The 24653-nt window shown below is 38.1% G+C and overlaps 1 protein-coding gene across 1 annotated transcript in view; it reads right to left on the bottom strand.

The window, feature by feature from the left end:
• SLC25A21 (solute carrier family 25 member 21) overlaps positions 1-24653 on the bottom strand; it is a 490894-nt gene that overhangs the window by 118647 nt on the left and 347594 nt on the right. The window contains exon 3 of the mRNA XM_012806452.2: positions 9971-10054. Coding sequence (XP_012661906.1) covers positions 9971-10054 — 84 coding nt within the window. The remainder of the gene's footprint in view (positions 1-9970; positions 10055-24653) is intronic.

Here is a 24653-nt window from a genome sequence, read left to right as displayed (position 1 = left end):
ACTTTAAGAACTTCCAAAATTCATCTCATGCTTTATCTCATTTTTTGTCATCACTGAGACCGTGACCACATTAGATTTTATGGTCTCCTGCTTTTCTGTGAGTTCTCTGTGGCCACACAAGGAAGATGACAAATACAGCATTTAGAAGCAAGAAAACAAAGCCACCGCATATGGTGGGCATCTGCTCTAGGTTTTGGTGACCATATATTTCAACATATATTGCACTCATATGATGATTTTCACTCCCATTTTACATTTCATCCAAGAATGTTTGGTTAACTGCTTTATTTCATGTTTGATAAGGTTTTTCTGCTTATTCGTTAATATTCAGGTTGAGTTTTCTGAAGACACCAATAGGTCATGAAACTAACCAAAATGCATAAAAATCAACAATGAAGATAAAATATTAACTCCTCTAACTTGGTCCATGTCAAATCATGCCTAAGTTGACACCAATAGGTCAAATAACTGAGTTAAGAGAGTTTCAGCTTCAAACTGCATTTGGTAACTTACCTTTGGAGATGGAAACCATTAGTCCCTTCTCAGGCTCATGAGCTGATGGTACTACACTTTAAAATATATTTGTAGTCTACTTTCATTTGTTCAAGAGATCTTCTTTTAAATTAAACCTTTGTATCCTTTGAGTGCCAACCTCAGGATGGAATCTATTACTTTGTTAATCTTATTAAATTCCATTCTGCTGAAGTTTTCTTGTACGTAGACCAGAAATCTTACGGTATCAGTTGTACCATCTCTTCCCTGCCTCCCAGAGATGCTGTTTAGCCAACTGAGATGAGATGTGTGACAATGCTTTGAATGCATAAAAGGAGTGGTGTAAGTCAGAGGTGCCGTTTCTGTTTTTACAGACACCACTTTTAAGCATCTGTAGAGCAGGCAGCATGACATAAGATGCAGAGGACCTGGGATGGATCCCAGCCTCAGTGTGTGCCAGCTGTGGAACGCTGGGCATAGCCTTTAGTGTCTCTTATCGGTTTCCTGGCCATAAAACTAGAATTGTGCTCCTGCTTTTCCCACCTCCTGGGGTGTGCACGAGTATCAAATGAGTCACACAGACATGTTTCACAGACAAGAAAGGAAAGGGCCCAAAAGGTGACAATGGTTTACATATAATCACTATTAACCGTATCTGTATTATCGCCCTTACTCCAGTTTCAAGCCACTTGGAAGATGTGGAGGAAAGGTAAAGCTGACGTCATGAAACTAACCAAAATGCATAAAAATCAACGATGAAGATAAAATATTAACTCCTCTAACTTGGTCCATGTCAAATCATGCCTAAGTTATTTTCTACAACAAGAGAATCAAGAAAAAGCAGAAGAGTGCTTTTAGGAGCTTTTTTTTCTCATTCGCATCTGATAATATTTATTTTAACAACAATCTATTAAAAAGAGATTTCAGTTCTGGTAAAGACATTTTCTCCCAAGGTAAACATGCTTCTCAGCCCATCAGAAACCCGGAATAAGTTAGGTTTAAGGCATGAAAATATTTCCACTGGGCTATTTCCTATTGGCTGTGGAATTCCCCCCAAGTGCCATTAACACTCTATACATGTGGGAAATGTCTGCTCGGGCTCTGACTTAAGACCCAAACCCTCCTGAAAGACAACTACTTCCACCCAGACAACTGGTCCTCCTTTCCTTCTTGTCAGCACCACGTGCTGAGAGAGGCTGTGTTTGGTCTCTTAATCAGGCCTTGCTGACGGGCTGACATCACTGCAAACGTTTTCACTTACTCTTTGGCAAGAGTTAAATCCTTGCCAAAGGCCAGTCAGTAAGTCAGAAAGTGCTGTGAGTGAGAGGCTGGGGGAGTCGGAGTGTGACCGTCAGCTAGCAGTCCATGGTGATGACAGCAGGGAAATCGAGGAGCTGCAACCATTTTAAAGGTCACTGTGGGCAGAACAAAAGACCTCTGATTCAGAAAAGGAAACAGAATTCTGGGACATCGAAGCCCTGGGATGCTACTCTCTGAGAACTCTGAAAATGCATCGTCTGCTCCCTGGTCGTGAAGACCAGACACAGCCTGTTCTACTTTATACCGGGATCACTTTAGTCAACAACTACATAGCTGAGCAGTGGGGTGGAATCATCTGGTAGATATAAATGCCAAATGAGGTACCAATGGTTCTACTGCCTGTTCTTTTTCTTGTTTAATATTGGAAAAAGCTATTGCCTATTCTTCTTTGGTATTTTTCCTCCTTACTTTTCATCCTTTCATTATCAACTTTGAATTGTTACATAATCTACATTTTGAATTTTTAGCCACTTTACATGGGCTTTCCATAAAAAAGATTACATATATTTTATGAAAAAAATGTATGAGTATTCATATGCAGAAGTTACTAATGTTTATCTCATAGAAGTAGAATGCTAGTTACTAGAGGCTGGAATTGACTTTGGGCAAGTTATTTTACCTCTCTAATCTCCTGTTAACTTTATACAAAATACAGACATAAAGACACTGTGTTGTATTGAGAATTGTACTGTGTTGAGAATAATGCATGAAAAAAGGGTAGGAAGGAGAAGGGAACAGGGATTGGTTAAAGCGCACAGAATAACAGCCAGATAAAAGGAATAAGTTCTAGTGTTCTATGGTGCTACAGGATGACAAAATTATCATGTAGTTAATAATTTATTATGTATTTTCAAATAACTAGAAAAGAGGATTTTGAATATTTACCATATAAGAGAAATGATAAACATTTAAGATGATGTATATGCTAATTACCTGGATTTGATCACTCTACATTTTATGTATCAAACTATCACTAGGTACTCCATAAATATACAACTGTTGTGTCCATTAAAATTGATTAAATAAATGTCTGTATATAATACACTAAAACTGACAAACCATTTTTAAAAGGAACACAGATCTTTCTAGAATGCTAACAGTATTTCTATCCCTGAATTTAGATTTCATACTTTTTTTCCAAACCAGGAGAAGATTTGGAAAAAGAAAATGGTTTTAGTCTACTGGAAGCCACATTCTGGACCTGGGTCCATCACTTACAAGACCTGTGAAATAAATTTGCTATAGTTTATTCTCTGGATTCTAACCTGCTGTGTTATTCTTTCTTGTTTTTGGTTCTAGCTAAAGAGGGAACTTGGTATAACATCATTAAAAAGCCCGTCAGGCCAGGGATGAACTCTGCAGTATAAGAGCAAAAGCAGCTGGGACTCTCTGCTTTCCCCATCATCATTACCATATGAAGACAAGGGAACACTCAAGATGGATCCAGTGGGTACCAGGAAGGGTATCTTTGTTGAAACAAAAAGGAGGAGAAAGAGGGCAGTCAAGGCACCAAGAAACATCATAGAAGTCACTGTGCACATCTGGCACCCACCACAAAAGAAAAAAAAAAAAAGAATTTACTTGGGCAGACCAAAGACTTGCCAACCCAGTCAATACCCAATGATGGCCATGCTTGATTTGCACAGAAGATTATCTGCCATCCAAATGAAGATGCAACTGCATGTGAACTCTACTGCATTGACAGTCTCAGAGGAGAAACCAGTTCCAGGATCAGGAAACAGTGATGCCAAGACCTATCCACTCTACTCCAGGTTGGCCAGACTGGTGATATGAGTTAGTTTCTGGTAGATGAGTCAGGGGTATCAGGAAAAGAGAGAAAAAGCAATGCAACTACTGGTTCTTATGAGGCTGGAACTTGGTTTGGGTCATAAGGATTCTGATTGCCCAAATAATTACAACTCCTGGCTGGAGTTGGGAGTGGGAAGAGTTAGCTCCTCTGTTGTCTCTTCGAACCCAACACTTCTCCCTACTGCCACAGGAGAGGTAATTTTTGGAGACTACTTTACACGGGGGGTTTTCTATAAGGACAGGTCTTTCATTCCAGAAAGCCTATTTTCAGGGCTGTGAAATCAGCCAGCCATGTTAGATTAGGCAAGCCACCTTCTAAAGAGTAGACACCAAATTAAGCTAAAGATTTTGGAGTAAATTCACGGATGAAAAGAAAATGTCCGAATCTCACCCAGTTGTTGATTTAGAGTTGTAGCCGGGCCCACTCCCTTTGTCTGTGTCGCAAGCCGCCCAGTCCCCTCTTAATGAAAACAAGAGGGAGTGATTATACCTCCTGGGGCCGTGCCATTTGTGCCGTCTGAGAGGCAAGTAAATGAGTGGCACATTATCTCACACATCTGGAGTTTACCAAATTAGCCAATTACGCTGGAGCTCATAAAACGAGGCCTTAAATGTCATTTAACTAGAAAATATTATAATCACCAAGTGGTCTGATTGTAAGATGATACTTGGGGCAGCATCAGCGGTGACAGAAAACAAATCGTGAAACAAAACACAGTTGAAACGCCCCCCAAACGCAACTGTATGTTTTCTACGGCAGTATTTTCTGAAGAATACCATATTTCTGGAGGCACCAGCAATCAACATGTTTCTCATTTGAAATGAAGCTTCATCTGACCTAGTTGTTTCCGAGTTATTTGCCTTGGGCAACCAATGCCCAAGAATTTTTCTCATAAGAGAGCTGAGGAACAAACAGGATGGCAGTGGACTCATTGAAAACCATGAACTTATCAGAGATACAGAGCTAACTAGAAGGGGTGGGATGGTGATTGGATTAGGAGTCTGGAATTGCCAGAGGTTTGTGGTGTGGCCTCAGATCACCCAGATGTGCACACACTGGTCTCAGAGCTTTCATGGTTTACGTGCAGGAAGAGACAAAAGCTGCTTTAAGTTGCTGCATGATTTGAGGGTAGAAATACCACAGACTTCAGAACAGCTATTTAAAAATTAAAGGTTTACAGCCAATTTTTCTACATTGTAGTCTTTGCAGCTAATAAGTAACAGTGAAGTCTTCAGAGAAGGATGATAGGGTATAAAGAAAAAACCACGGTGATGACACTGCTACCTTTGTGACTTTGGGCAAGTCATTTAACCTCTCTAATCTCCAGTTACCTCATATGAAATAGGGACGTAAGGATGCTGTGCTGTACTGAGAATTGTACCGTGTTGAGAATAGTGCTTGAAAAACAATCTTAGCATAACGTATGGGACATTAAAGAAAGTAAATATCGGTTTCATGTCTTTCTTGACCGGTGTTATCAGAGTATTTCAAGTTCTGTTTAACTCTTGCTCTCTCCTTATTTCCAGGACGGCAGCCACAGGAGGGCTTTCTGAGGGGAAAGGGTGGAGCAGAGTGCTGAGACCCTCCTGCTTTCACATTAACATAACTTATAATCCCCTCACCCACCTGGGAACATCTCAATCACTCTTTCTAGAGCAATGACAAGTACAAAAGAGACTAGAAAAACTTTGGTAAGATGTGCTGAGACAAAGGGAAGTGAGGCGCGATGCCTGAATACATGGTCCATAGCGACACCAACCACTGTCTGCCAGGTGAGGCTACAAAACACACCTTCTTGGTTTTAAAGGCACCTAATCAACTAGGCTGTATCTTTTGTCTTTTGGGTTCACTCTATTATAAGTAGAAGGACCTATTAATTAGATTATTGCTGTCAAACCAGAGAAAGATGGAGACTCATGGTGATGATGGAGCTACTTCCAACAGTGACATTCCTTTTCTACCTTCATAGCCTGAGTTCTTCCTTCTGTGTCAGAAAAAACAGCCTCCAGTAAAAGCTGACTATACATGGGATTCCACATAATTGAAATTCGTATCTGAAATTTGGAAGGCCTCTTTTTTATTTTTGCTCAAATTTGTCTTCTGTAAGGCCAGATTAAAAAACTATATTTAATAAAAGTACAATATATCTATGCTTTTAAGAAGAAAAAGAATCTTAGAAGCAATAAAAGTATCTGGACCCATGTGGCTGAGCTACTGTTTTTTGGAAGCCCATAGATTCTAGGCAGAGAAGTGGAGAATTGCATCTCTAAGAATGGTGACAACTACTTTGGAACCTTGAGGTGGGAGGATCTCTTGAGGCCAGGAGTTTGAGACTAGGCTGGGCAATATAGCAAGATCCTGTTTCTAGAAATTAAAAAACGAAAAGAGCCATACTGCAGTCCCAGCTGCTTGGGAGGCTGAAGTGGGAGGATTATCTGAGTCTAAGAGTCAGGAATTCAAGGCTACAGTGAGCTATGTGCCCCTGTATTCCAGCAAGGGTGACAGAGCAAGACCTTATCTACTAAATAAATAAATAAATAAAAAATAATAATACAAAGAAAGGTGACAAGAACTACAGAGCTACTTCAATTTTAATATTTTTATAGTGGAGAAATGGGAGATCTAGACAGAATTTAAATTTTTAAGTATATTAACAGAGTTTCATGTCAACACAAAAAGACTAGTGTTCAAAACTTTTACCTTGGAGAAGATAGGAAAAACAAGAAGAGATACATTCTCCTAACTATGCTTACAGCCAAATTGACTGGCACTATCTTTCCTACACACCACAGAGCAAATTTGCCTCTATGCACCTGAGTTTAAAAAAAAAGTCTTTATAAGTGGGTGTACCCTAAAAATTAAATGAGAAAGTCAAAAAGAACTGTGTTTACTGGGAAAAAGAAAAACTCAACATAGCATGTGTTAAAGGTTTCTTTCTCTTTTTTTCCTCTTTTTTTCTTTTTGTTTTGTTTTTTTTCATTTAACTCAAGGTTATGAAATGCTCTTGTTCTGTACCAAAAATAACAGAGAGATTTTTCTTTTGTATTTTTACAAATATTTCCATCTTTAAGACCAGAGCTCTCTGGCTTTTGGCTAACAACATGTCCAGATTTAAAGGCATTGCAGAAAGAATGTCAATTTACTCTCAAAGCAATTACAAATACAGCAAAGAAAAAGGCCAATTTTACTATGCAAGGACCACACATACTGTATGTTTGTTATATGATTTGATATCAAAGCAGAAACATCAGATTCTTCTTAAAACACACAAGAAATGAAGTGCTGGCTAAGGAACTCCCACATTCAATTCAGAGATATCTGTTACAACTTACAGAACCTGGCAATGCTAATAATACTGTTTTATGGGAAAGGGATGCTTTTACTGACTTCTATAATTTCTTTAACTTTCTTGCCATAAATGTGGGTACATTATCAATTCATGGCACTTAGGTACCACAGCCCCAGAGTAATAGCTAGAAGAACTTGATCTTTTGTCAGTAGGTGACCTCAAAATATTTAATCAAGATCATTATCATAACTTTGGAGAGGGTGGTCTATAGAAAAAATGATCATCACTGTTTCATTTTGCATCATTATGATATTGGTAAGATGATTTTATTATTATTATTTTTTGTGTGTGTGAGACAGAGTCTCAAGCTATCAACCTAGGTAGAGTGACATAGTGTCACAGATCACAAAAACTTCAAACCTTTGGGCATAAGTGATTCTCTTGCCTCAGCCTCCCAAGTACCTGGGACTACAGGTGCCTGCCACAATGCCCGGCTATTTCTTTTTTGCTGCAGTTGTCTTTGTTGTTTTAGCTGGTTCGAACCCGCCAGCCTCAGTGTAGACCTACCCACTAAGCTGTGAGCGCTGCCTGCGATATGACTTTTATTCATTTGTTTATCATGCCCTTACTGAGGACCTCTTCTTAGTACCAGACACAAGCATCAGGAATACAGAGCTAAATGGGACCTGGCCCTTTAGAGAAATACATTCTTGAGTATTTTGATATACAGAGGAGTGCATGCTGTATTTTATATAGCATAGAGAAATAAAGACATGGGGAAATAATCCAGCATGTGGTAGAGAAATGATGATCAGGAAGGTGAGACTTGAAGTTACCTTTGAATGAAGAGGGCTAATTTCCTAGGGAGGATTAGTGGGTTAAGTCCTCTAGGAATAGGGAAGAGCATGCAAAAGCCATGAGAATGTGAGAGGCCAGAACACTGCAAAATGTTTGCTCTTCCTAAAGAATGAGCCTGGAGATGAGGGTAAGGTCATACTGGGAAGGACTCTCACACCATGACAGGAAGTTTGAACTTAATACCATGGGGCATATGTGAAAAATAACAAGAATAATTTAAACAGTATGATACTGTTATAGATAAATCACTGAAATAGCATAGGAAGTGGAGAAATGATATGAAATCTAGATGACGTACACGTAGAAGTTTAATATAAGAAAAAGTTAGCCTTGCCAATTACTGAATAAAGGGTGGGTTTTTTCAGCAAGTGGTGTTTGGACAACTAACTAACTGTTTCAAAATAAAACTGAATTCCTATCTACATTTAATTTTTTTACATTTAAATGTTTAAATGAAAAAAATGCCAGAAGAAAATGTTTATAATCTTGGGATTAGAGGGTGTCTTTTATTTTTACCTGTGACATTATCACCTATCACAATGGAAATGTTCTGAAATGTGTAAGACACTAGAGTTGTAAGACAAATGACAAATTGAAGAAAATGTTTACAATCTAGGCAATAGTCAAAGAATTAGTATCTGTAATATACAGTAAGTTTCCATGAATCAAAAAAACTAATCTAAGACAAATGGATAAAGGACAAACATAGGCAAGTCACGGAAAGAAAGACACCTAATGGTATGAAAGTATGCTTAATCCCAGAAACAATCAAAAGAATATGACTAAGACAGTTTGATTTTTCACCTATCTGATGGTAAGCAGGAGACACATGTCAGTGGCAGATATACCACATAATGACTTATCACGTCTGGCGTTTGAGAGTGCGTGCAGAAATGGGAACTCTCCAATACTAAGGTGATAAAGACCAATGCAGACTTCCGTAGAAGGTAATTTGTCAACATCTATAATATCATGTATCTATAACATCATCTATAACATCGCATATAAATGCATGTATCATTTGATCCTGCAAGTCCATAGTTGGCACATTTATTTTATAGAAATATATTAAAATACATAAATATATAAAAATTATGTAAATACGTAATACATGAATATATAAGCCATTAAAATATATATATTTATATCAATATATATACACACAAATGTGCCAAAATAGTGCAAGAATATTCATTGCACTGTTGTTTGTAATACTGAAAATTTGGAAACAACCAAAAGGTCTGGCAAAGGGATTAATTTAATAGAGACAAATAAATCACTAAGCTGTTGTTCAAATAAAAATACTGGCATGGAAAGACATCCATTATCTATGTTTAACTGAAATAAATGATTGGCAGAATAGTCTTTATAGTACAATCTACCAAGAGAGGTAGTGAACGCCAGCAGTTAAGAGCTTGGCTTTAGAGTCAAGCAGACTTGGCTTTGAGACCCAGCTCTATCACTTAAAGGTAGGTAAAAATTACCAGCTTCCCTGAGTCTTGATTTCTTTATCTGTCCAACTGGAATAGATCCTAATAGAACCTACCTCATAGAATTATAAGGAGAAGTTCTAGTACTTAATAGAGGCGAAAAACATACTACTTATTATTACTGCTACATTTTTGAATGATTATTATCTTCAGCCCATTTTCTCATAAAACAATTTCCAAAAGCAAATATAATATTCTATGGAAAATTATGCTGGATAGAATCTTTAACTGAATCCACACATCAGTAATGTTATCTTATGTAAGCAAAATATTCTATTTATCTGATCATCTAATAGATGTATCTATTTTTGATACAGATCTGATTTGCATACATATTGATAAACTACAGTGAGAGCAAGTAATGCATTTGGACATTATACTTAAGTACCAAATAAAGAACTGTTAAGTTTAGATAGCCCCAGTTATGAGAACTTTAAAAATCCTTCATGGCATAAATTAGGAATTGTCCTCTAGTCATTAAAACTGATTATTAATATCCTTTTAATAGTAGTTTCCATTATATACATATTCATTTTTAATTATATTATTACGAAAAAACATAAGAAAGCAGGAAAGCACCCTTTTAAGTGTTTCTTCCTAATAAGACTAGGAGAATAAAACATTTAAAATGAAAGAAACACATGAAATAGAAATAAATTAAAATGCCTCTATCAACATAGAGTCTGTATATGAAGAACCATCCATACATACCCTTCTGTTCGGAAAATCACTCGAAAGCTGTCACCTAAGCTTTTATAACTGTTCGGATCTGTGGCACATCTCTGGATCTGGAACCTAGGAACAAAATCAAACACACAAAAAGTCCAAGTTAAGTCCAAGTTGCCACTTCACTTTTCTCATTTTTTGAAGTCTTAGAAACTCAGATTGCTCAGATTAATCTAAAATATTCTGGTCTTTGCTATAGATTGTATTGATTTCTTTGCCTTATATCATTTTTACCTTAATTTTATAGCCTTTAAAATTATGGTCTTTCTCTGTGTATTAATGAAAACCAAAGAAAAGGGTTTTTTGTCTGTTCCTTAGCCAGGCAGGTGTGCCCTGAGGCATTGATATCTCTTTCTTTTGTGAAAAGCATATACAGATGACATGGACTGTTTTAAGAAACAATTCAGAAATCTGAAGATGTGGAGGAAACAAATAAAGTCCTACTTCTTATCTTAGTGTTCTTTGATGGTAATTTAACACAAAGGTTAAAAATACAGAGCAGCATATATGGCCTAACCCTAATGCTGATTGTAAATTTGAAATTCAATCTGGCAGGCAGGAGCGTGTGAGTGGAGCAGGAGTCGGGGTTGTATGACTCCACAGTTGATTCCCACAGCTTCATGGTAGAAATTCACAGGTGCATACTGCCCTGCATATAGCTGGTGTGCAATAAAAACAGCTCCCATTTTTGAAAGCTAAATCCTTTTTTTAAAATTTCAGGTTAATTTGAGGGTACAAATGTTTAGGTTACATTGTTTTCATTTCTAAAGTTAAGTTCAAGTTGTAGTTGAGCCCTTCACCCAGAGGGCGTGCTGACCACCCTCGCATGTGCACATTAGGTGAGATCCCACCAATCACTCTCCCATCTCCCCTGTTCCCTTCCTTTCCCCTCCTCCGCGCTAGAATATACTTGTGTTTTTCTTTTGTATGGGGGTGCAGTTGCTTATATATTGTCTTCATATTAGCATTGAGCACACTGGATGCGTGTTTTTCCATTCTTGTGCTACTTTAATAAGAAGAATGAGTGAAAGCTAAATTCTTTTTTCTTCCTTTTGGGTATGCTCATGCCTCTCAGAACCTAAACCCTCCATTTGTGGAAGTTTTCAGTACCAAGGTCTTAACTTTTTACTTTGTGATTGTCCTGAGGTTTGTTTGCACAGAGATTTCTGACAAGTCCTCCTGTTTTTCCCACACCCTAGTTCTCCATTCTCTGGTTTCTTTAGTCGGCCTAGTCCTTGTCCCGATTCTGAATTGAGGTCTTCTCTTTTCTGTACTTCCTGCTACAGTTTTAGCTTATTTTTAAAAGAAAATTTCAGAGACACCTCTGATGTTACCTAGTTCAAAATGCTTTTCTCAGATTGTTGACTTTTATGATATAAACAAAAATTCTAACATTAAGAATAACACATTTTACAGTTCTAGATCCCAGGGAATAATGCTGAAAACAGACACATCTCACAGAGAAGGGTGCATTTATCTTTTGCTGGAAGCAGTAGGCATATGACCAGCGCGAGGGTGTGGTAAGACTGAAAAGTAAGGGTGAAAAGTTGCCAGCATCCTTTCTGAGTCCCCTGCGCGCGTCTCACTGTGTTTGGTGTAGTGGTATTGCTGGGAGGGTTTCATTTGTTTCCATCCTCGTGGATTTTACCTTTCTTGGTTTTTGTGTATCTCAAAACTTTCATCATGACCCACGTAGGAATGAAAACAACAGAAATGTGATGGAAGGGTGAGTTTGTTGGGCAGTCCTTTTCCTCCTTAAAAAATTTTTTTGATGACACATCCAACATCTTTCCTCTTGATCCTCTTCAACTCTGCAAGTAACATTCCACAGTCCTGTGCCTACTATTGTCAAAGTTTAAAATGTTTTAAATATTCATCCTCATGGCAGTTTATTTTTGGACAAACTTTTATCTGTATTGGCATGATCCATTTTAGAAGGTTAGTTTCTGGAAAAGACCTGTAAGTTTTAGATTTAAATTGCACGGAGGCTGCCAGAAGACCAGGGACCAGCACAGCTTGATCATTCAAACTGTCTTGGGTCCAGAGGTGCGTCTGGTGTGTAGATAACCCCTGGCCTGGAAGACGCAGTAAGAGAATCTATTTAGAATTAAGAATAAGATTTGACAGTCAGGTGGATGCACCACTGTTTGAGTATTTCTAGACTACAGTACATTGATGAGATAACTTAGTAATTTGCATCACTAGTAAACACAAAATAACATAACCAGAGTACTCTATGTAGGTTTGTACAGCAAATAACTTTGAAACACATAAAGCAACTTTGAAAATATGACTTTTGGCTCTAGTTCAAATAAGAATCTTCATCTTTTCCTCTGCATATTTGTAACCTATATTCATTACTGATTATTAAACACTTTCTTATGTCTGGTTGGGAAACCTAAGACTCTCTGCTAACTAACTTAAAATAGCTCACATATTATAAAAGCACTAGATGAGCATAGATGTTTCTCATAATATCTATAATAATCTTTCATTAAGTTCATTTATCTCAGTAAATTCCTTTCTAGATGCTTTTCTCCCAAATTACCAAGTATTTTCTTAATGTGTGCCATATGATATAAGATGCTACAGGTTTGACAAAAATCCAGGGCATTACCTCCATTCTCAAGAAGCGCAAGAAGGAAATATGAGGGGAAAAGATTAACAATACGAGGGAAAACATCCAAAATGTCAAGGAGCATCGGCAACAGGCTGTCCAGGTGTTCACGGGGGGAGCAATTACCGCTTTCTGCAGAGGGTCAGGAAGGGTTTCAGGAAGGAGAAGGGATTTGAGCTGGGCCTCGTGGGATTCAGAGAGGCAGAAAGAGCAAACCGGGAGGAAGCATTCCAGGTGAGGAAATGACAGGAGCAAAGGCCAGTGAGGGAGAGCTGTCCTTGCTGTCCTTTCTAACTGGGAAGCGAGGACCCTAGTGGCCTGTCCAAGGCTTCCTTCAGGAAGATGTCACAGCACTGTGCTTGCTGGCTGCACACACTTGGTGGCACAGGGCGAGTTGGAGACCTGAGCTGGTTAGAGGAGCATTTATAGGAGATAAAACCAAAGCCCAATAAAGAGCATTTTGCCTTTTTCTGTTCCTCACCTGAGTATTTCAGCTACCTCAGTATGGCCATCTCAAAGCAAGCACAGCCCAATGCTTAAAAAATCAACCTTAAACCCTCTTTTACTGCTAGGGTTAGAGACCTCAGCTTTATCCATGATGTCTGCACACAGGGGCCTTTCTGTTAACTTCTGCAAACGTGAATGCACAGTACAGGTATTTCATAAGTAACTAGTTATCTCACCTGCCTAGGTCGTAAGTCTAGGCACTTCACTCATTAGTTGCAATCACTTTCTCTTTTCAGAATCCAACAGATATTATTTCCAACCCATCATTCATTAAGTTAAAAGAGTTCTTGAACACCACTATGTATTAGATACACTACTATTTGGAAGATTACAAAGAAATAAGGCATAGCCTTGTCTTTTAGAAACTTAGGGTTAGGTGAAGGAAATGTGCAAACAGATGATTACTAAACGCAAGGGAAAAGTCAAGGAGTAAAGCTTTGGAGCATCAGATGCTACCCAGAGAATTTTACTGGAAATGGACAATCTTATCGGGGATGATGTCCCGTCTATGGGCAGACTCTGGCTGACAAGAAAGTAGTACTTATCATAGACAATGGAGAGAAGAAGGGAAACAAGAATATCTTTGGGTTAAATATCTATAATTAAACTTTACCCATCCATTTTAGAACAGGCAACAAGGACGGTCCAGGGAATCTTAGAGGAACGTATCATTTAGAAGCCGTCTAAACAGAAGCAGCAACATCAAAACAACATTATGTGAGCAGGGTCCAGAACTGCATTGGGTGAGCAGTGCAGAAGATGGACAGGCAGGGTAAACACGAGGGCTTCGGAGAGGCTGCTCACCATTCTAACTATGCCACAGCGGCTGCAGGGCCCATGCATCAGGCTAAGTGAGCATGGTTACCTCCTCTGCTGTGCATCTCACACACGTCATGGCTACACAGTATTTTTGTGCAGTCTTTAGTTCCGTTACACACGACTTATTCCACACACATAGTTATCAGTTCTTCTAAGGACTCTGTTTCAGCTGATGTAATTATAGTACATTTTGGTCAAGCATGTAAAACAGCAATTTCCTTCTTCCTCTCCACTACCTTTCAGCAACTTGAAAGGTTTCCTTTCTGTATTGAAGCATTAGCATCAGCATTTCCCAAGCCGTGTTCTGAGCTAACAAATTCTCTCTCTGCTCATGAAGACAGTTTTCCAGTTACGTAATACAACCCTTTGGAAAATTACAAAGGCAAAGCCACTCCACTCTTGATTGTATTTAGAAAAGAAGGCTGGACCTCACCCCGTCCTAATGAAAGCAGCTCAGGCACATCTGGAATCTCCATCTCAGTAACTTCATTTTTATCAGAATGAAAACTTGCTGCCAAACTGGACAACAGAGTAAAGCTTGAGAAATAATCAGTGCCTAACATTCGGTCAGAATCACACACAGGAGAAAGGAGTGAGGCTCCAACCTCAGTCTACACTGCAAAGGGGCTGCCAGCCCATCCCCTGCAGGGCCCGCGAGGACAGAACTGCTCCTGCTGAACAAATGGGAGGGAACAGGCCTAACCATTCGCCACGCCATAAAAATTAAGCAAGTTACTGTGATAACCACCAGGGCAAGAAAGGGCCTCTCGAGGTTCACACACAAATGCTAAAGTCAAAAAATGTTCTCACTCATTAAAACACTTTTCTCTGTATTTGTCAAGAATCATGACGGCAGCATTCCTCACTCACTCAACTGTGTGTTCAGTGATACCAGACTCTAAACTAGTCCGCTGCTCATTTTCAGCACAGATATGACACTTCAGCTGGTCTGAGCACTTCTGAAGATGTGGATGTAAGGATGATATGTCTGCAAGAAATAAAATAGCTTCGCTGCCTTACAAGTCTTCCAACAGGGTTGTTTGAAGATTCCAAAATCTCAAATTTATGCAGTGCCTTTATATGCAAAATAACTTTACATCTCTCTTTTTTTTTATACATGTATTTATTAGGTTTCCACTTTTTGCCTTCACAAAATTAAAAAGGCTTAAAATTTAGTAACAATAACAATGCTTAAGATAAGGACTAGAAACAAAAACCTTTAAAGAATAAACAAAGATAAATACATTCAGAAAAGAAATCAGATGATAACTGCATCGAAATATTAAGCAATAATAATAATGCAAAGAAAGTAGTAGTCACATTGTCAAATAAGAGTATGTCTATGATAGAATGCTTTGACTCTGAGGTTCAGTATGGAGTCATCAGTTAACTTCTTATTTTTTTTCCAAAGTCTCAAAAAGTAAACTAATATTTATAAAAGTAAAAGATAATTTCAAAAAACAGATCATGCCAAATCTTATAGACAATAGAAAAAAAAAGAAATACTTCAAAATCATTCTGCTTAATCTGGATACACCTGATCTATGCAAAATAATTTTACATCTCTCATTTTCTTTTTAAAAAATACTGATGGGATTCATCCTGGGGAGTGGAAGATTTAGGGAAAAAATATGTACATACATATGTGTGTATATATATAATTTGTATATTCACATTTTATATAAATATGCAGCAACTGAGTTGCGAGGAGTTGCACTGGGGGTTGGGGAAGGGATTTGTCCTGTAGCTGCATTTGCAGAGCACACACTCTGCGTTTTAGGTGCGACTGTGTGATTATCTGGGGTGCCGCGGGAGGGAATTGGTAGAGGTTTGGGAAGAAGTGAGTTAGGAGACAGGTGAAGCTTATTTCTGCCTTCATCTCTGGATCATTTCCTGATTCAGTGGTGTTCTTGTCCACTCTCAGACTTCCCCATTCATCCCTGCTCTCAGAAATACATTCATTCACATCAGTTGTTTCTTCTTCTTGTGACTCTTCCTTTGATGTGCTGCCTGGCAAAACGTGCCCTCTGCTAGAGGAGTTTCAGCTACCATAAAGGAGGTGGGAAGGTTGGGCTTTGCTTATGGTGGGGACCCTTACCACCTATAGACAGCCCTCAGTGCCCATTTTCCCCCATTCAGTGTCTTCTTATGCTTCAATGCACTAGGCTACATCATAACTCCACCTTTGTGTCAATGGAGGTGAGGCACTTTAGGGAACTGAGATGCAGACTGAGAGCCACCAGCTATGATTCCAGTGCTGCCGGTGACTCACAGTGTAAACTGGAGAGATCTGCAATTTAATCCCTCTCTGCCTTTGTCCTCAGCAGTAAAATGGGACCACGGACAATGGAAGACAATTCGGTTTTGGAGGGAAGGCAACACACAGACTTAATATTGGAGTTTGTTATCCACAAGAGAGAACAGAATTTTCCTTTTGTATTAAAAAGTCCCCAAATTCCGTATGTCTCACAGGGGTTAAAGACTGCTAATAAGAGTTGTATACTGATAATAAGTGGAGATGAATCTAATGAAACTCCCTGCAGAGATCTTTGTGAACAGAGATTATTAGTAATTGCCAGAATATTATATGTGCTCCTTCATAAACACTTCAGAAGCCCACTAATGAATCAGAGATTAACAGACTAAAGGTTTGCAATTACAGAACACATTAAAAGGATCACTGTAGGAAGATTAAATAAAGAATTTAATTCGCTGTAATTAGCCTTTCTTGTCGAAATTAGATGTTGCTTCTGCAGAATATGTTTACTTTCTTACTAATTGGTTGAGCATGGCCAAAGTCAGACCAAACACGCAAAGACACGTCTGAGGTTTGGAATTTAGGTGAACACACCTACCTCACTAACTTTGGGAAAAGGCCCTAGAAAGTCTTAATACGTCTTTAGAAAGTTTGTTTTCATCCCAAACCTAGTATGCTTATTTCCCATGTTCTGAAAAATCACCTTCCAAAAGAAGAAATATGATCTTACTATAGAAGATGACAACTGGGGCCTCAGTATTTGTCATCCCTGCAGAAAGACCATATCAGATAGGGGTGGCGAGGTGATGATTCTGCCGATGTCTTTTTAAATTTCAGATTAGTAGGAAGGTATGAACAATGAGGTCACATGGTTTGCATTTATAAGGTAAGTCCAAGTTGTAGTTGTTTCCTTCACCTAGGAAGTGTGTCCTATACTTATACATTGCTCCTACTGTGTAGGAACCTGTCAAACATCCACCTTCTTGAATTTAATTGAGTTCTTCTCTCATGTGAGCATGTACTTGTTAAACTACAAGTTTCAAATTAATATTGAGTATAAGCGATGCTTGCTTTTCCATTCTTGTGATACTAAAGAGAGCGTTCTCTTAATCCATCCATTGTTACAAAAGCTAAAAAAATCTCCATCTTTTTTATGGCTGAAAAGTATTCTATGGTATACATATACCACAGTTTATTAATCAATTCATGGGTTGAAAGGCACCTGGGATGTCTCTACATCTAAAGATCAGTTTCCTTTAGCGAGTATGTGTGTGTGGAAAGGTTTCCTTCTAGCATTCCTCTCTATAGCCATAGCTTAATGTTCTAATTTGTACTAGTTGGTGAATATGAATAGTAACTTTTTTTTTCTTCTTCTTCATACAACATGTTTTTTTTAAAATTTTAAAATATTACAGGGTACAAGTGATTTTGGTTACATGTATGATTTTGTTATACTTGAGTTTTAATTGTATATAGTACCTGTTGGGGGGGGTTTGCCCCTCCCCTTTTCCCACCTGATTCCCACTAAGTTTGACTTCCCTCTGTGCAAATGTGTGCTCACTGGTTAGTTAAAATTTAATAGCAAGCACATGTGGTGTTGGCTTTTCCATTCTTTAGATACTTCACTTCAAATAATGGTCATCAGCTCCATCCAAATTTTTGCAAAAGGCCTTAATCCATCCTTCTTCATGGCTGAGTAGTGCTCCATGGCATACATGTACCACATTTTGTTAATTCATTCATGAATGACAGGCACTTGGGGTGATTCCACATCTTTGGAATTGTGAATTGTGCTGTAATAAACATTTGAGTGCAGGTGTCTTGTTGATAAAATGACTTCTTTTTCTTTGGGTAAATATCTAGTAGTAGGATTGCTAGATCAAATTGTAGGTCTACTTTTAGTTCTTTAAGGAATCTCCTACTGCTTTCCATAAATATTATACTAATTTGCAGTCCCACCAACCACGTATAAGGATTCTTTCTGCATCAACGCCAGTATCTATTGTTTGTGGACTTTTTAGTAAAAGCCTAATGGTAACTATTTTAAAAATAAGCCCTGTATATTTCATTTTACTTCAGATTAAATACAATATAATAATAATCCACATAACATAGTCTGAGTGTTGACTGAGCTCAGGCCTCTAATCACATTGGAAGGGAGTGCTTTAGAGTTCCAGACACAGATTTCTGTCTCAAAATTTACTCAGCTCCCCATCTGTGCAAGGGGCTAGGTTAAGAGTTTGGGGGATCTGGGAGGTGCCTGTGGCAAAGGAGTAGAGCGCTGGCCCCATATGCCAGAGGTGGCGGGTTGAAACCCCCCTGGACAAAAATGCAAAAAAAAAAAAAAAAAAAAAAGAGTTTTGGGGACTCAAAGGTGAATAAAACTCAGGTCCTGCCCTCTAGAGGAGAACAAACAATTGGTGGGGGGAGATGCCAGTAATCAACTATAAAACAAGGTACAATACACATGTTAATTTGGGACTCTAGGAACTTGGCTCACCTGTGATTTAAGCATTGCCTGTGCTTGCGGGGTACACAGTCTAGGCCTGGCATCAATTAACACTCAAAATAATGCTAACAAGTCCACCAGGGTTGTGGAGTTTGGCTCTGCCCAAGCAGTGATCACTGACAGAAGTTCAAAAACTGTACTCATACATATTTGGCTGCTTATCAAATTATTCTAAAAAGTCAGAGAAAGAAAGATATTTTTCTTGATTGCTGATTAGTCATTCCCTTAGAAAAGTCTCTTTATAAAAGAAATAGAAATAGATACCTGGAAAAAATTAAGATGTCCTTTACCTATTTAAAGACTGTATGTCTTTACTAGGTATAAGGTGGGCTGGGCTATGCTTTGGCTTAGCATTTATGGTACTGTAAAAGAGACCAATAAATTTCTCTATATTATTATAAAATAGTTTATAATTTGAAGAAATATGTAACCTGGAGTGCTCAGTCAGCCCAGATAATTACTACAGATAAGGAAACAACATCTTGGCAAAGCCACAAAGCCAAGGAAAGTCTTCTGTGCCATGTAATTTTGAACTTGTTTTTGAATAGAGCCTCAAAAATATCTCTCTGAAATATCAGATCAATCCAGATAGCCTGAATATACTTTAAGTAATTTCCTGTGATCTTAGACACAACTAATTGCAGTTCCTTTCAGAAGCCAAGATTTAAAGACTGATATTATATGAATGTACATTTCACAATTCACACCTTTACAGTGCACTTAAATACTCTACAAATTGTTCATCATTATGCCAACCACACTTTGTTGCAATAAACATTCAATTACATGTCCCTCATTGGCGTGGTGAAATAGATCTAGTTTTGTAATCTTTCATATCTGAAATAAGTGTTTCCAGTATTTACAATCTATGTAAAATTTGACATTGCAAAATGATTTGTGATAAGAGAGTTTATTCAACCATTTGGCACAAGTTCTTCCAGTCATTTATATCACTTATGGGATAATAACTAACTATACTGACAATATAATTCTAAAATTTATTTTAATGACAATATGCTAGTTAACAAGTCAGAGGCAAATGATTATTAGAGATTATGAGCTAAATCTAATAATATTAAACCACCAGTAATAAAATAGGCTAATTAACATAGCAGTATAATTAAAATGCTCCCAGCATAAACTGGTCTCAGTTAAACAAAAGATTAACCAGTATGACTTGCAATTATTTTGCTTTGTAAAATACATGTCACATCATAAAACTATGCTAAATATCAGATTATGGAGTTATATACATATGTTTATTTAAACTTCATATTTAATGCCGACAAATGACCTTAGACCCACATCCACCTACCTACATTATCCCAAATATGAGCTGAGCTGGCCATTATGGTGGTTAATTAGCATGAAACCACTTTGGAATTGGGAAATGAAGGAAGGATGGGTCAAAGATTGGAAATAAAACCCATTACCTAGGTAATGAGAACAGAGAGGGCTACATACATCAACCTCAGCAATCATATTAAAGTTACTATAGTCATGACAAACAGTTTCTCCACAGTCCCCAAGTAATTAGTTTCAACAAATTTGACCACCCCCACCTCCACCCCTAGCCAAACACTAACTATGCCCTTCCTCTCTCTGATCCTCCCCACCTACCTCCTTGGATCCTCAAGCTTTCCAGCATTTACCAATAGCATCTACTGCCTGGTGACAGAGAAGCACAGAACATCATTCTGACTGCTGAATTTCAGCTCATTGCTCAGGATGAGACCAAAGTTCTTGGTTTCCAGCCTCCATACATGATTTCCAGAACAGGGAATTCACATGTAGTTCAATCTTCCAGAACCCTCTTACTCGTCCTGGGAGCTGAGCCTCTTCTCAGAAAGTAATTATGCATTAGAGAACATGATCCAGGGTCCGGAGGGGGAACAAATCAAAAAATATAGTCTCTGGAGACCCCATATGCTATTCTATTTTAGTTTAACTGATCAAATGAGCCTATTGTATGGTTGATTTACCGAGCCCTGATAAGGATGCTTTTCCATCATATCAAAGAAAGAAAGATTAAAAAAGCAGTGGTTTCTTTGCATTCATAAGCATAAATGCTTATGCTAGAAAGAGATGTGGGGAACGGAGATAATAAGCTTGGCTAATAAGGAAGAAAAATATGCTTATGCATATCACAGTTGAGGAAATTTTCATTTTTATAACAAGATGGACCTAATAGGTTACCAAGATTTGAGTTCAAAACAAGGGCAAAGTTTTCAAAAGCATTTCAAAGATGATTAGGACGCCCCAATGACAAAGAAATGGTAATCATACTGCTTACTTGTATGTGATTTTCAACTCTGAGAGCATTCTTGCATACAAAACCTCATCTCAGTGTATACCCTAGTTGTATGACTTCCTTCTATTTGTAGGGTTAAAATCACTTGGAAAATTAAAAAAAAAATCTATGCCACCTAGAGCTAGAATAGCATCAGGATAGAAGAAGCAGTTTTCCCTGGAGGATTTTACTTGTACTATATACTATAAATTCTTCTCTAGTTCAGTGAGTGGCCAGTCACATTGTTTCTCCGAATCAAGCCTTTGTCATTAGTAAAAAGAGAATTACTTATACATCACCCATTTGACATTGAAGTTTACCACTGGAACCCTAAAATGATCAGGTCTCAATTAACTGTGTAGGAGGAAGGAGTCAACTTTCCAAGATACTGTGTTCATTTAATTTGATCCCCTGCTTTTGGGTGTAGACTCTTAATGCAGGGAGATCTCCTAACATAGGAGAAGCGATGGACATCTTTGTAGGAGGTTTTAGATGCAGTTCTATTTGAAGAGCAAAAGATGTCATGTAATTTTTCCATAGTTATCTGGCATCTATTCCATGGGACTTATTTAGTTCCAAGTGTTTTAAGTGCCTACTGTGTGCCTGGGGAACACTGTCAAGACTGACATCAACTAATGAGCTCTGTAATTTCTCTCTTTTTTTATTGCTCTCTCCCTCTCTTTTTCTCAACTAAATGCTTTTAATAATGAATATTCCATTATGTCATGAACTCACACTCATAACAGCCCCAGTGGAAAGGTGTGGTTTCAACATTATCATCAAATAACAAGTTATAAATAATTAAAAATCACTTAGAACACTGGCAACAGAAGAGATACATGAATTAATCACACCCAGGAGTAGGTCCAACTTGTCCTCAGCACTTGAACAAGAAACTATGCTACAGTAATTAACAAATGTTTAATAAAAAACAACTAATATTTTTGGCAGTACTATAGGTGGGTGTTTTTGGTATGTTGCAAAACACAACAAGACAGTTCAAGTCATTTAATTTCATAAAATGCTGACCTGACTCTGAAGCTTTTATATAAATGTAACTTTGCATTTTAAAACATAATTACCTTTAAGAAATAACTCTCTGTTCTACAAATTAAGATCTAGATAATTGTATATCATGGAAAACCTGGGTTCCCTATAATACTAAAAACTAAACAAAGACATGCATTTAAAATGGGACCCAAATGAGAAAATGTAATGAGAAAATCTGCCTCTTCGGATGTTCCCTGGGGTGAGTTCTGGTTGTGCCCAGTGAAACTCCCCTCACTCTCATTCAACTAATCATCCCAAAATCAAAGTAAGAAGATTAAACATTTAAGTTTCTCCTTTTACAAGAAACACGTTCTTATTGAGCATAAAAGAGCAAAATGTGTTCCTAAACAGTGAAATTTACACTTTCACTGGGAACACTTTAACCTCCACTGAGTTCCTATGCTGTACCAGGCACCTAGGTGTTAAACTCTGTTCATCTAAGATCACAACCTTTTTGTAGGTTGCAGGGACAAACAGGAGCATTAAAACACTGATGCCAATTTACAATCACTCATACATGCATATGAAAAATGAAACACAACTATAGCCTAGGATGAAGGAGGGAAGGAGAGGGAGAGGGGAGGGGAGTAGGTCGATAGAGCGAGGGTAGGTAGGGGGACCACACCTATGGAGCATATTGCAAGTACAAGTTGGATCTATCAGGTGTAGAACACAAATGTCTAAATCCTGTAATTGGGTAATTGAGGTGAAGGCTATGTTGTTTAGTAGGATGTAAGCACTCCAATTTGTACAAATAACTGACACATTGAATCCCATAATGGCATAAATGTATTTACCATCTATGTACAAATGACTTAATTAAAAAAAAAAAACCATTGACGCCAATGATAGGCAAGTCTTCCAAGATTTGTGCTCTTCTTGCTTTCTTCCTTGAATAGTGCACAGAGGACCCAGTATAGCATAATCATGGTCAGTGGGGTCTCTGTGAATGGGAATTGCCCTCTTGTGCTCTCACACAGTGATCTTTGGCTTAGCAAGGCTTGGGCAGACCAGTACCTACACTGGTGGCCTCACGATAGTTTTCTGTTTTCTCTGTCTAGTTTTGTGCTATTTTCTCCCTCCTTCCCATGCAATGAGTGTGCCCCTAAGCCACTCTTCCTGCTCAACATTCCTCCTCCCACTCTTTCTCTCCTGTGTTCTCGTATGTGCTTTAATTCACCACTTAAAATCAACAGTGGGCTTAGGAACAGAGAATCCAGCTTGATCATGGCTCCTAGTGAGGGCCTGAGGGGTCATGCTATGACTCAGGTCCATGAACTTTGGTGCCTGGCATTTCCAACATGGATGTAGGCTGTTCAAAGACCATCCTTACATGTATTCTGTTTCTTGGTTTTGTGCCAGTGAGTTGAGGTTCTGAGCTAACTGACCTCTGAGAATGAGCTGTCCTGAAAGGAGAAAAGAACCCCGCCCCCCGCCATATTCTCCCCCCTAGGCTCCCCTTAGGCTCAGGTAGTCAAGTTCAGGAGCATCACCTCAAGGTGGCCCAGTCTCGCCTTATTGTGGGATGATGGCCCTGCCATTTGTTCCTGCTCCTGTGTCCCCCACTCCACAGGCTTAATAAAACATCCCTTGGCCCCTGCAAGCTGCATAAGACCCAATTCACAGCTTACAACGAGGATGAGGATGGCAACACTCTAACAAGTCCTTCTTCATTCTGTTCCCCTATTTGTTTTGTGGATTCTGATTCTGTTTCTTCAAATAAAATGCCCTTCCATGTTTTAGGAGGGTTGTTTTCCATTTCTCCATTGCAGACTATGGGGTAACGTTTGTTATTTAGATTCTCACAGACATAATATGTTGAGTTTGACAAGCTAACAACAACATGAAAATATCTGTTGAAAAACCTATGTGTTTTCAGAATTCAGACCAAATCTTGTGCCTTTCTGTTGGCTCTGGTGGTATTTCACTACCCCTTTTGGTGGGAGAAAAGAGAAAGTAAGAAAAGAAAACCACCACAAAGGATTCTGCTTCCCAGTACAAATGATTTTGGAACTGCTAAGCCTGCTCTTACTCATGTGTGTTAGGTCAAATTCTGGCAGAAATCATGGACCAGCTGCAATTCCATACTTTGAAATCTCAAAAAAAAAAAAAAACCCCACAAAAAACTTGATATACTTTATAGGACAGTTGGCAGGTATTTCCTTTTTAAAAAAATTCTCTTGAATGTAGACAACTTTTAAAATAAAGAGAGGGAAGAAATGAGTGTTTTCAATGGTGAAGTCAGTATATTCACAACGTCAAATACAACGTGCCAAGAGAACTTTATGCAATGAAGATTGGTTCAAATAAATATTTTTTAATAGTATGACCTGTATTGGGTTAAGTTTCAGCTATTAAGAGGATTAAAAAGCTCTTGTACACAATAAATATACACAATTTTTACCTGTTAAATAACAAGCCTTTAGAAAAATGATAACAGTTTCTAAAAGTGTTTTTATGACTTGAGAAAAAATTCACCACAGATAAACAAGTATACAAATGAAAATGCCATGCATCCAGACTCTAATAAAATACAGAGGAAAAAAAACTTTGAATCCCAACGTTTGGGAAACGTGAAGGTGCAGCAGATGACCTTTTTTGTTTTGTTGTATTGGCTTA

Source organism: Otolemur garnettii, unplaced genomic scaffold (assembly GCF_000181295.1).
Source record: "Otolemur garnettii isolate 467f Iridium unplaced genomic scaffold, OtoGar3 scaffold00052, whole genome shotgun sequence".
Classification (NCBI taxonomy): Eukaryota; Metazoa; Chordata; class Mammalia; order Primates; family Galagidae; genus Otolemur; species Otolemur garnettii.
Note: the sequence above shows the minus strand (reverse complement) of the source record. Positions and strands in the feature narration are given on the sequence as shown.